General features: G+C 35.6%; 1 protein-coding gene across 11 annotated transcripts in view; it reads left to right on the top strand.

Annotated features, from left to right (window-relative positions):
• The window catches only part of TTC3 (tetratricopeptide repeat domain 3), a 189,011-nt gene that overhangs the window by 40,884 nt on the left and 133,818 nt on the right, over positions 1 to 14,309 (top strand). For all 11 annotated transcript variants that reach the window (XM_069075029.1, XM_069075031.1, XM_069075032.1 and 8 more), the window contains 2 exons: positions 8,683 to 8,777; positions 12,451 to 12,513. In XM_069075029.1, coding sequence (XP_068931130.1) covers positions 8,683 to 8,777; positions 12,451 to 12,513 — 158 coding nt within the window. The remainder of the gene's footprint in view (positions 1 to 8,682; positions 8,778 to 12,450; positions 12,514 to 14,309) is intronic.

Genomic DNA, 14,309 nt, shown 5'->3' with positions numbered 1-14,309 from the left:
TCAGAGCCAGGAAAATCTAGGTTTACCCTCCAGTTTGTGATAGATACTGGCTAGATAGATAAGTAGATGAAGTATGTATTAAGCACTTACTGTATGGCAGTCCTTCTGCTATGACTAGGGACATAAATGGAAACAAAACAGTCCATTCTTTCAAAGAGTCATATTGACACCATTCTTCCCCTGTTGTCTTCCTCTTCCTTAAATCTTGTTAATCTAATGAGTTGATATTGTGATTGTTACATTGTGTAATAAAAAAGAAAAAAAAAACTTTGAATTCCAGATGATTTCCCTTCCTCCCTCATCAGCCACCATTACTGGGAAGATAAGTAGTTCAATATATAGACTGTACATGTGTAGCTACACAAAATATTTCCATAGTGGATATTTTGTGAACGACTGATTATATTTTTCTCCATCCTATCCCACCCCGTACTTGTTGTATTGTCTACTTTGATCCTGTCGCTTTTCAAGAATGGGAGCTTCCAACTTTCCACCCCCCTAGCCTGCCCTCTCTTCCATCATACCCCCCTCTGATCCCCTTCCCCCCCACTCTTCTGTAGGGTGAGATACCCTATTTAGTGTGTATGTCATTCCCTCCCCAAGCCAAATTCAATGAGAAAAAGGTTGACCCATTCCCTTTTGTTTCCTGTTCTTCCCCTCCATTGTAACAGATTTCTTTGCCTCTTCTATATGACATAATTTACCCCCTTTTATCTCTCCTCATCTTCTCTCATTATATTCCTCTCTCACCTCTTAATAACACCTTTTAAGTATCATCCCTTCCTATTCAATTGGTCCTGTGCCCTCTGTCTGTGTATACCTGTATACATATATACACACATTCACACATGTATTCATAAGCCCAAATACCCTCCAATATAGACATATATATATACATACATACATACATATATATATATGTATATATATATATATTTCTATTCCCTTCAAATATTTTCATACTGAAAAAAGTTTCATCAGTTACAATTATTTTTCCACGTAGGAATGTTAATAGTTCAACTTTGATAAGTTCCTTATTTCTTTTCCCTGTTAACCTTCTCATGCTTCTCTTGTTTCTTGTATCTGAATGTCAAATTTTCTATTCAACTCTGGTTTTTTCATCAAGAATGCTTGAAAGTCCTCTATTCCACTGAATGACCATATTTTCCCCTGAAACATGATACTCAGTTTTGCTGGGTAGGTGATTCTTGGTTTTAATCCCAGCTCCTTTGGTCTGCGGATTATTATATTCCAAGACCTTCGATCCCTCAGGGTGGAAGTTGCCAGATCCTGTGTTATCCTGATTGTGTTTCCACAATATTGAAATTGTTTCTTCCTGGCTGCTTGTAATATTTTCTCCTTGATCTGGGAACTCCAGAATCTGGCAGTAATATTCCTTGGAGTTTTCTTTTTGGGATCTTTTCAGAAGGTGATTGGTGGACTCTTTCAACTTCTATTTTCCCCTCTGGTTCTAAAAACATTAGGGAAATTTTCCTTGAGGATTTCTTGAAGGATGATTTCTAGGTTGTTTTTTTTTTTTATCATGGCTTTCCGCTAGGCCAATAATTTTTAAATTATCTCTCCTGGATCTATTTTCTAGTTCAGTGGTTTTCCCAATGAGATATTTCACATTGCCTTCTATTTTTCATTTGTTTGGATCTGTTTAATAGTATCTTGATTTCTCATGAAGTCACTAGTTTTCATTTGTTCCAGTCTAATTCTGAAGGAATGATTCTCTTCAGTGAGCTTTTGAGATTCTTTTGCCATCTGGCAAATTTGGCTTTTTAAGGCATTTTCTCTTCATTGGCTTTTTGAGCCTCTTTTGCCATTTGAGTTAGTCTATATTTTAAGGTGTTATTTTCTTCAGTCAGGTTGTTGCCTGTTATTTTGTAATTTTCTTACATCATTCTCATTTCTCTCCAACTTTTCCTCCAATTCTTTCATTTGGTTTTTAGAATCCTTTTTAAGCTCCTCTTTGACCTGTAACCAACACATATTTTTCTAGGAAGCTTTTGGTGCAGGACTTCTGGCTTCATTGTCTTCCTCCTATTCCATGCTTTGATCTTTTTTGTCCCCAAAATAGGAGGCTACTGTCGGGTTGCTCTGGTTGTTTGCTTCCTTTGCTTGCTCTTGTTACCACTCAATTATTTGACTTTTGAGCTTTTAGCCACGGTAGGCCTCTGCTACCAGAGGGGAGAGCTTCGTCCCAGATGCCTGGGGTTTTCTCAGCTGCTGGAGCTATTAGTTGGGTGCCTTCTCTGAAGCCTCCACACACTCTGGCAAACTGGTCATGCACCCCAGGACCTCCACCCTAGACCACAATCCAGATCCAAGCAGGTTAAAGCAAGAGCAATTACCCCTCAGACTGGTTGCTTGGTCCCCCTACAATCTGCAGGCCCAGAGCTCTGAAGCAACCATGTGATGGTGACTGCACAGCCCAAGCACGTCATCTGCTTCTCGCTCCAGTAAGGAAAGACCAGACCAAACTCCCTAACTCCCGGTTCACAAAGTCCACACTGCACTGACCTCTCACTTTGCCCTTAGCATCTATGAGTTGATAATTCTGGAATCTGCCACAACTGCTAGTGACCTGAAGTCCCCCCAGACAGCAGCTGGTTGTGGCCATCCTGAGGCTAAAAACTCCGGCTCGTGTGGGGCTGGGCTCGGCTTCCAGAGTGCTGAGCTGGCCCCTTCCTCCTGGCCTGCTGGACTGTCTTCAGCAGAAGGTTAGCTTCTCTTTTTCAATTTGTGGGTTCTGTAGCTCCAAATTTTTTTTAGAATCATTTTTTACATAAATTGGAGGAGGTGGGTCATGCGGAAGTTCTGTTTCTCCTCTGCCATCTTGACTCTGCCCCTCAATTTCTTTTCCTACAATAGATATTCTGTTTCCTTTTTGGATATTCTGTTTCCTTTTCTGTTGATCTAGTCAGTTTATAGTTTTGTAAGTATTCTTTTATTTCGCTTAAATTGTTAAATTAATTTGCATGTAATTGGACAAAGTAATTGCTCATAATTTCTTTTATTTCATCTTTGTTAGTTGTATATTCCACCTTTTCATTTTTGATGCTCGTGAGTTGGTTTTCTTCTCTTTTTAAAAAAAAAAATCAGTGGTTTATCGATTTTATTGTTTTTGGGTTTTTGTTTTTTTTTTTTTGGTTTACCTTTAAGTTAAGATTTCCAGTTTGGTGTTTAAGGATTTTTAATTTGTTCTTTTTCTATTTTTTTTTAATTACATGACCTGTTAGTTGTTCTTGATTTTATTGATGTAAGCATTTAGAGGTAAATTTTTTCCTTGATTACTGCTTTTGCTGAATTCTACTGATTTTGGTTTTCTGTCATTTCTATGACTTATTCTTTAATCTACTCATTCTTTATGATTAGGTTACTTAGTCTCCAATTTACCATCTTTGTTTCCATGGTTCCATATTAAATGTAGTTTTTATTGTATTATGATCTTAAAAGGATGCATTTACCTATACAGTTTTTATGCCTTATGGTCACTTTTCTAAAGGTCATGTACCACTTAGAAAAAGGTGTATTTCTTTGTATTCCCATTCAGTTTTCTCTGTGTATGATATCTAGCTTATCTAAGTTTCTATTTCTCTCCTTGACTTCTCTCTTTTTTATTTATTTGATTTATCTAGTTCTGAGATGAAAGGTTAAAGTTTTCCACTATAAGAGTTTCGTTATATGTTTCCACTTCTTTTTTGTTTTTAAATGCTTTATTAACTTGTGATTTACATCATTCGTTTCCACCAGATTTTGAGTTATTTTCTCCCCATTTTTCCCCTACCCACCACCCCAAAATAGCCATCCCACAGAATATCCCCTCCTCCAATCTGCTCTCTCCCATATTTTCTCCCATACCCCTTTCGACTTTTCCAGTGGATCTCTATGCCTCAGTGCCTCTATATCTTATTTCCCAATTACATGTAAGATGGTATTAATAATAGTGTATATGTATATATATATATATATATAGTACACACACACACACACACATGTATACACATATATATTTTAATATTTGATTTTAAAACTTTCAATTCCAGATTCATTCCCTTCCTTCCTTGTCACCCACCCTTACTGGGAAGATAAGCAGTTCAGTATAGGTTGTACATGTGTGGCTAATGCAAAATAATAACATAGTAGATATATTGCAAAAGACTGACTATATTTCCTTCCCTCCTACCCACCTTCCACTTGTTCTATTCTCTACTTTGTTCCCATCCCTTTTAAAAGTGGGTGCTTCCAACTTCCCTCCCCACAGCCTGCCCTCCCTCCCATCATCCCCCCTCTCATCCCCTTCCCCCTCTACTCTCCTGTAGGGTGAGATACCCTATTTAGTGTGTATTTCATTCCTTCCTCAAGCCAAATTAAATGGGAATAAGGTTGACCCATTCCCTTTTGCCTTCCTATTCTTCCCCTCCATTGTAACCATTTTCCCTTGCCTCTTCTATATGAGATAGTCAAAAGCTCAATGAGGAGAATCATTGCTTCAAAATTACATTGGAGCAAATGGAAGCTAATGACTTTATGAGAAATCAAGATGCTGTTAAACAGATCCAAACAAATGAAAGAATAGAAGGCAATGTGAAATATCTCATGGGAAAAACCACTGACCTGGAAAATAGATCCAGGAGAGATCATTTAAAAATTATTGGACTACCTGAAAGCCATCAAAGTAAGAACCTAGAAATAATCCTCCAGGAAGTTCTCAAAGAAAACTGCCCTGATGTTTTAGTACCAGAGGGCAAAATAGAGGTTGAAAGAATCCACCAATCACCTCCTGAAAAAGATCCCAAAAAGAAAACTCTTAGGAATATTACAGCCAGGTTCCAGAATTCCCAGATTAAGGAGAGAATATTATAAGCAGCCAGGAATAAATAATTTGAATATTGTGGAAACACAATCAGGATAACTCAGGATCTGGCAGCTTCTACACTGAGGGATCGAAGGGCCTGGAATATGATATTCTGGAGGGCAAAGGAGCTGGGATTAAAACCAAGAATCACCTACCCAGCAAAACTGAGTATCACGTTTTAGGGGAAACTATGGGCATTCAGTGGAATAGAGGACTTTCAAGCATTCTTGCTGAAAAAACCAGAGTTGAATAGAAAATTTGACATTCAGATGCAAGAAGCAAGAAAAGCATGAGAAGGATTTATGTGTGTAAAATTTTGTTTACAAAGGATACATTCCTAGGAGGGAGGAGAAAGAGGATTTATTTTTTTAAAAATGTCGGTAAAAGTTAATGTATTTTTTAAAATGCTGTGAAAAAATACAAGGGCAGAAGGGTCACTTTCTGATTTGGAAAAGGAAAATGGAAGACCAAGGGCTAATAGTGACATTTAAGCTGGGCCTGGAAGAATTAACCAAAAGAAAATGGACTAAAAGAAATGTAGAAGGATCTAATTTTCAAGAAACATAGAAGTCCTAGTAATGGATATCAAACGTTAAATAAAGAAATATCTTGAATGGAAAAAAAAATAAAACTTTTTTTATGCCCTTCTAGATGTATGTTATTCCCTCTTTAAACCAGTTCTGATGATAAGGTTCTCTCACTACCAGCCCTCAACTCCCTCCTATCTTCCACTGTAGCAGTTCTTCTATTTGTGCCTCATCTCTATGAGATAATTGCTGCATTTTGCCTCTCGCTCCCCAGTTTTACTTTTTAGAATCATCCCATCATACCGAACTCAATCCTAAGCCTTTTATTTATGTATGCTCTTAAACGTTCCTACAAGTTACAGATAATATTTTCCCATATAAGTAGTAAACGGTTTGCTTTATTAAATCCCTTATCTTTGATCTTTCTTGTTTACCTTGTTATATTTCTTCTGATTCTTGTAGGTCACATTTTCTCTTCTTTTCCTCAAAAATACCTGAAAATCCTTTAATTCATTAAATACTCATTTTTTTTCCCTTGAAGGATTATACTCAGCTTTGCTGTATCAGTTCTAGTTTGCAAACCCAGATTTTTTCTCTTTGGAATAATATATTCCATGCTCTTTGGTCTTTTAATGTAGAAGCAACTAAATATTGTGTTACCCTAACTGTAGTTCCACTATATTTAAATTGTTTCTTTCTACTTGCTCATAGTATTGTCTCCTTGACCTGGGAGCTTTAAAACTTAGCTATAGTATTTGTGTTTTTTTGTTTGTTTTTTTGCTTTTTGGAGGGCAGATGGGGTTAAGTGACTTGCCCAAGATCACATGACTAGATTGTGTGTGTGTGTGTGTGTGTGTGTGTGTGTGTGATGTGTCTGAGGCCAAATTTGGACTCAGGACCTAGCTGCACCTCATGTGAGTTTTCATCGTGGGATCTCTAAGGCAATTTTCCTTAATAATTACTTGAAGTGTAGTTTCTAGACTCTTCTTTTGACTATAACTTTCAGGTAATCTGACAATTTTTAAATTGTCTCTCCCTCTGTTTTCCATGTCAGTTTTTCTAATGAGATATTTCATATTTTCTTCCATTTTTAAAAATTATTTCATGGTATCTTTTGAAGTCATTAGATTACCCTTTTCCAATTCTAATTTTTAAGGAATTATTTTCTTCGATAAGTTTTTGGATCTCTTTTCCTAGTTGATTGAATTTCTTTTCATAATTTTCTTGATTTTCTTGCATTAACCCTTTTTCCTAAATTTTCCTTAATCTCTCTTATTTGCTTTTTTAAAGTCCTTTCTAAGTTCTTCCAAGAAATGTGTTTGGGATTGTGAGCATTTTACATATTTCTTTGAAGTTTTAGAAGTAGGTGTTTTCAGGCAGCTAGGTGCACAGTGAATAGAGCACCAGTCCTGCAGTCAGGAGGACCTGAGTTCAAATTTGGCCTTAGATATTTAACACTAGCTTTGTGACCTTGGGCAGGTCACTTAACCCCAATTTCCCTGCCTTCTCTCCTCCAAAAAGACCAAAAAAAAAGTAGGTGTTTTGACTTAACTATCTTTTTCTGAGCTTAAACCCTGATCTTCTCTACCACCACAGTGGCTCTCCATGGTTGTGTTCTTTCTCTTTGCTTACTCATATTTTAGCGGACTAGTCCTTGGCTGTTAACTTTATGTTAAGATTTGGGCTCTAGTCCTGAGGTGTAGCAGATAGTCTAAGGCTTCAGGTTTTTCATGCTTTTGTTTTCTGAGCTCAATGTGGGTACTTTTAACATCTTGTTTCTTCCAATATTCTCTAATCCAAAGAAAGGTGTGATTGCTGCTCCTCTGGTTTACATCTTGGTCTCTGAGTGACCTCAGATACTTCTCTTTACTCCTGAGCCATGACCAGGTCCCCCAGCAACAGTGTCACAGCAAATCCTTTTGTTCTCTGCCATCCCTCCAGTAACTACAAGCTTCAGTCCACCTCTTTGCCTTGGAACTGAAATTGGGGACTCTACTCTTCTGGCGTGTGAGTGACCACAGCCAGAAAGACCCCCACCCCTCTGTGATCACACTCACCAGCATATGTTGATTCTCCCAATTCTCCCACCTTCAGTTCTTCTCTCATGAATCCTCTGCTTCCTATAAACATGTTCATGCCTTACTTATCTTTTAAAATTTTCATTTGTTCCTACCACCGTTGCTAGCTATCCTCTTTTATCTCTCCTCCCCTTCTTGGAGAAACTATTTAAGAAAGGCATCTACAGTTGGTGCCTCCACTTCCTTCTTCCTAACTTCTTGTTTATATAGCTTGGATATCATACCCTTTTCTGAGAAATTTCACACAAAATTTGTTCCCATTCAGCTACTTCACTTTTTATCCAGGTACATTATTTTGTTTGTGCAGAAATTTTTCAGGTTTATGTAATCCAAGTTATTTTATATTTTGTTACTTCCTCTTTCCCTTGTTTGGCTAAGAATGAACTTTCTACCTATAATGGTATGATTTGCTTCTTGTTATTTTTTTAATGGTATGATATTTATTTAACTTTAAGGACATGTATCCATTTAGAATATACTATGAAATATTATGTAAGGTATTGGTTTAAGCCCAATTTCTACCAGACTGCTTTCCTGTTTCATTTTTAATTAAAACTTAATACTTTGGAGATGTGGGGGCAGAGCCAAGATGGAGTAAAAGCAGGAACTTGAGCTTGTCCTTCAATTGCCTCCAACATCTTTATATTCTTCATTTCATGAATGTGTGTGTAATAGCTGTGTCCAACTCTTTGTGACCCCATTTGGGGTTTCTTGGCAAAGTGGTTTGCCATTTCCTTCTCCAGTTCATTTTATTGGTGAAGAAACTGAGGCAAACAGAGTTGAATGAACTTTCTCAGGGTCACATAGCTAGTATCTGAGTCCAGATCTGAACTCAAGTCTCCTTGACTCCTGGGCTGGCACTCTATCCACTGTGCCACCTAGCTGCTCCGTTTTCGTGAATTTCTGTGGCTAAAAATTCCATCATTTTGTGGCCAACCATCATTACTGTCTCTTTATATATGGTTAGTCCTCAGACAGCAGATTCAGACTTTTGCTAGGACAATACTCATATGCTTTCCAACTTGGTTGAACCTGTCTGTCTCACATTTATGAGACATGATATCAAGAACTTTTTTTATCCATATATTTTAAAATCTAGTAAGGGGCCTGATATATTTATAAGAAAGTAAAAATTCAAGATGTATATTGATGTTATGTTCCCTCTTTAAATTTCATATTTATATTTGAATATGTTTTCTTTTTGGTCTCGCAGGAAGGTGAAATTATGAAAACAAGAGGAAATGAAGAATTCTCAGAAGAGAGGTTTGATACTGCTATCACATATTATACCAGAGCAATCGAATTTAGGTAAGGAGTAAATTGAAAGAAACACATTTTATGACTTGGATAAGGGATAGAACACAAATTTGGTATAAGGTCAAGTAAGGTTGTTTTCGTATGTCTTCAGGTCTGTCTGTGTGGAATAAATCTTCCACCCCTTGCTACTTTAGCCTTTAGGGTAGGGATCATGACATGTATTGAAGATGATTTTGAGTGATAATAGCCAAGACTAACTTAGGCAAAATTGTTACTTGAATGGAATTAGTCTTTTGCATCTTCCAGTGGTATTTGCATTTTTAAAAGATCACTCTTTTTAAGACCAGACTTTGGAGTTGCAGACAGCAGTTCCTCATTGCCTAGGGGGAAGGGAATGAAAATGATGATATCAGACTGCTGATTTCTGCTTTAGTTAAAAGCACCTATGGGAGAGAGGGTAAGGAATGAGATATAACTAGTCCCTTAACTTTAGGCCATCTTCACAAGTTGTATTCTTCTTAAAGTTGTCTGGAAATTAAAAATGTTGTCAGCAAAATTTTTAAAAATACTGAATGGCTTCTATATGTTAACTAAGCAAAATCATGAAGAATTTATTTGAAAAAATAGACAGGCAGTATATTAAATGTTTCACTGAAGAGAAAAGCTGTTGAAGAGAGTCTTTGAAATCTAGGCTTTAAAATTTATTTTGAAGCATTTATCATAAAAAACTATTTAATTTTTTCTTTAAACCAACATTTCAAACAAAAAGACTAGTTTGTGACAAACCTTTAATTAGAAACCAGAAATTGGAAAAATAATTCATTTTTTAACAAATGCCTTTGGGAAAGGAGGAAAAGGTATTTGAATTGCTATCTTACACCATATACTCCATTGAATTCCAACTGGATAAGAGACTTAAATATTAAAAAATTAATTCTAGAAAAAAACGGGAGAAAATGAAATATCTTTTTTTTTTTTTTAAGCAATTGGGGTTAAGTAACTTGCTCAAGGTTATACAGCCATTTATTTCTGGGTGTGGTGCTAAGTATCTGAGTCCAGATTCGATCCCAGGTCTCCTGACTCTGGGGCTGGTGCTCTTACTCACTGTGCCACATGTCCGCCCCTTGAAATATTTATCTTAATTAATAAAGAGAGATGGATTTCTTTTTAGTTTATCAGTTAGAAGAAATGAATGAGGACAAGAAAAATACACTTAGCTAAATTAAAAGAAAAGTTTCCAGATCATAAAAAAATAAAGAAAAAAGAAAAGTAGATTGGGAAAAATATAGCACTTTAAAATTGGATATTTAAAATATATTTATTAATGTTACAAAGTCACAGTGGTAACTTCCAGCCTGTAGTAGATAAATGAACAAAGGATAAAAACAGTTTTCAAAAGAGGAAATACTAAATATTAATAATCTCTTGAAAAAATGCTTTACTAATAATTAGAGGAACAGCTAGGTGGCACAGTGGAGAGTGCTGGTCCTGGAGTCAGGAAGACTCATCTTCCTCAGTTCGAATCTGACCTCAGACACTTACTACTGTGTGATCCTGGACAAGTTATTTAACACTGTTTGTCTCAGTTTGCTTACCTGTCAAATGAACTGGAGAAGGAAATATCAAAGTACTTCACTATCTTTGCCAAGAAGTTCTGTAAGGTGATGAAGCAACTGTATCACTTATTTATTGTTGGTAGAATTGCAAATTTGAGGCTTTTTGAAGGATATTCTGGCAGTATACAATAAAAGTTGCAAATTTAATTGTATAGGAATTTGCTTTGCTTGTGTATGCATATTTTTTACAAGGACTTTTATCTTCTTTGTTGTTCATTTGGCAGTGGGAGAGAAAGAAAATAAATGCTTTAGATTGGGAAAAATAAAATTTTTAAAAATTAAAAAATATTATTTGTATCCTTAAATTATGAGACACAGTATGTTATGGTAAATAGAGAGCTGGTTTTGGAGCCAAAAAAAAAAAATCAAGGTTCTGGCCTTATCTCTGACACATACTGGTTGTTTGAATCTGGGCAGGTCAGCTAGTTTCTCAGTGCCCTAGGCAGCTCTCTAGGAATTTTAAGTAATAGAGAAGATACCTATCTGTATTGGTAAAGAGAGAGTTTCCTTATCTGGGTTTTCTCATTACTAGTAAAATTGCAACTTAAGTCCCTACTTCTGTTCTTGAAACAGTAATGTTGCTAGAAATATACCCTGGTACTATGACAACAAACTTTTTTTTTTAATTGCTATCTGTTCAAAGATTTCCATAACATCGTATTTCCCATAATTATAAAAAAATTGGAAATCTTATCAGTGTCCAACAGTAGGCAAGTGGTTAAATTGTGGTAAATCAGTGTAATGGAATATTATGACTTCACTTAAAATTTACAAGTATAAAGAACACCAAAAAATCTGGAAAGACCTTTATGAAATAACAATGCAAACAAGAAAAATCAGCAAAAAGAAGAATATATACACACTAGCTATAGTCGTATGAGAAAAAGTTAATAAGAATGAATGGACAGAATTCCTGTTGGTGACTTAGAGGAAATGATTGGAGTTTCAAATAAGACATTTTATTTAAAAAGAAGGGACAGTAATTTATAAGTTTTCCCTTCTTTGGGTGAATCTTCCTGATTTATTTCTAAAACACAGCAACCTGCACTAGAACTAGGTGGCTCTAAAACCAGATTTTAGTAAAAAAAAAAAAAATGTATTTCTTCAGTAATAGTTTATTTAGAAGGGGGCTTGTTACAAGATAAAATTTTAAAAATAAAATATACAGTTCCTTTTTTTTTTTTTTGGAGTGGGGATGGCAGGGCATTTAGGGGTTAAGTGACTTGCCAGAGCTCACATGGCTAGTAAATGTTAAGTGTGTGAGGCCACATTTGAATTCAGGTCCTCCTGACTCCAGGGTTGGTACTCTATTCACTGTGCCACCCAGCTGCCCCCATTATACAGTTCTTTAACTTGAGCTGTTAAAGACCTTTAAACTGTTATAGAAAATTTAAAATTATCTTTAAATATTTTATCACAAAATATAATTGCATGTTGAATATTACTAATAGTGGTATCAGGGAAAATATTTGTCTGTAAACAAATGACTTTTAGCTGTTTTCTGAACTTTTGTGTTACATTGTGGGGCCATTATTTTTCACAAAAACAACCACAGCTGTAGTGATACCATCAGAGTCAGTGGAAAAAATAGGACCTGGGGGCAGCTAGGTGGCACAGTGAGTAAAGCGCTGGCCCCGGAGTCAGAAGGACCCGAGTTCTGTTCAGACTCAGACACTTAACACCCACACAAACAAAACTAGCCATGTAGCCTTGGGCAAGTTACTTAACCCCAATTGCCCTCCAAAAAGCAAAAGAAAAAAAAAGAAAAATAGGACCTGACTTGTAGAATTTCACTTTATGGCCAATTTGTCAATAGTTCTCTTAACACTTGTAGTTAAATGGAAATAATTATGGAATTATGTAATGTGTTCTGTAAAGTTGACTTTTCTGTAACATAAATAGTGTATTCATATTCATCAATCACAATTGAAAACCCCAGTCTCCAATTTTGGTTAAAATAATGATCAGAGTTGAGTTGGAAAAAGAAAAAAAATGTCATCAGCAAATATAAAGTACTTAAAAGGCTTTATTGCATACTTTGTCGTATGTTTGTTATTTCCAGGTAATATGCTTGACTAATACTATTTGGTTTTTTTTTTTTTTTAAAGACCTGAAAATCACCTACTTTATAGTAATCGAGCTCTTTGTTTCCTTCGTACTGGTCAGTTCAAGTAAGTATTCTTAGATGTCTCCTAAGATCCCTAAAACAATAACATTTATGCTGACCTATATATTATAAGCGCATAGAAAAAATCTGATTCAAACTTCAAATTTAGATATTTATATTACTAAAATCTCTTCTGTAGCCATAAAAGAACATTATTTGGTTTTTTTTTAATTATTTTTTGCTTACTTCTTTTTAAAGAGTAGAAAAGTACTATTAAATATTAGAAGGTAAAAGAAACCTTCTAATAAATTATTTATTTATTTTAGGAAGTGGGTAACTAGAAGAAAAGCAGGAAGTTTCAGCTAAATAGAAGGGTGGTTCGTGCATGCTATATGAAGAGACTGAGTTAGTGGAATTCATTTTATTGTACACCCAAAGGCTATAACAAATACTGTTTTATAACACATTTGCTCATCTTAATTTCTAGTGCTCACATGAACTTTTGGAAAAATGGCCCCCCTGAACTTTATAATTCATATACTGGCATCTATTGCAATAAATATGTAGAAAAATAATGTATAGAACCCAGTAAGGCCCTCCAAATTAAATTGTCATGTACTTTTATATTCAGTGACTTCATTACAAAGAATAGAATAAGTGAGGATGGTGAGAAATACCATGGAATTAGGAATGACAGAGGCCAACAAGTTGTAGCCTTCCTAGAAGACTTAGGCCTTAATTATTAATACTTTTTTTTTAAGAAAAGAATTGATAGTTGATGAATATGGTGAGCATTAAATAACATCACAAAAAATAATGAAATTGATTATAGTTTAACAGGAAAAGATTTGATGTTAATGTGAATTATCCCTGAATCAGCTATCCTTATGGTCAGATCACTGACTTGTTAAAAAGGTAGAATATGGTTGAATCAACCTCAGTTCTCACCTATTTGATTTAGTTAATGATAGTGATAAGTGGATAAATGGACCAAAAGCATTATATTATCAGTAGTAATAATTTGATGTAGCATTTGGACCTATGTAAACATGCTGCCATAATCCAGAGACCAAAAGAGCCTTAGAAACTTCATAGTCAACAACACCTAGCTTAGTTGATAAGTGAAGAAATGGTAGCCAGAGTGTTTAAATGTGTATTTAGTCTTGCTTTGTCTGTTTCAAATTGAGTAAGATTCATCTAATGCTAGCTCTACCTGCCCACCCCCTTCATCTATTCTTGTAGATTCTACTTTTCACCCACCCAAATTCAATGTATTGAAAACTTAAGTTTGTTTTTCCCTCCCATCTTGCCCTCTTCCAAACTTGCCTATTTATTTCAGTCTCCCATTTGTACAACCTTCCTATTATCCTTTTCTCTTCAATCTTTCAAATGCCACATATCCTTTCACTTACGACATCCTGACTGTTTTTATCTCTACAACATCTCACACCTGACCCCTTCTGTCTACTTACACAGTCACCATCTTCGTTCAGGCCTTTATCACCTCTTGCACAGATTATTTCAACAGTTTCCTCATTGGCCTTAAATCTGCCCCTGCTTTAGTCAATCCTCTATCCTGCTGCCAAAATGAATTTCCTTAAGTGCATCTGACCATGTCACTTCCCCACTCCAACCTCCACTGGTACCCTGTTGTTTCTATAATCAAATATAAAGACCTCAATGACAAAAATCCTTCCCCACCTGGCATCAACTTATTTTTCTACCCTCAATGAATATTTTTTTCTCTCTCCCACACTCTGCCAACCAGCCAAACTTGTCTTTCTTTTTTCTTACATATGACACTCTGTCTTGTGTCTCCATGCCTTTGCACTGAAATACTCTACCTCCTCAACTCAGCAA

This window comes from Petaurus breviceps, unplaced genomic scaffold, assembly GCF_028583685.1.
Source record: "Petaurus breviceps papuanus isolate PSGF00001 unplaced genomic scaffold, PetGlider_PUasm1.0 90897, whole genome shotgun sequence".
Classification (NCBI taxonomy): Eukaryota; Metazoa; Chordata; class Mammalia; order Diprotodontia; family Petauridae; genus Petaurus; species Petaurus breviceps.
The sequence above is the reverse complement of the archived record's forward strand: the minus strand, read 5'-3'. Positions and strand labels throughout refer to the sequence as shown.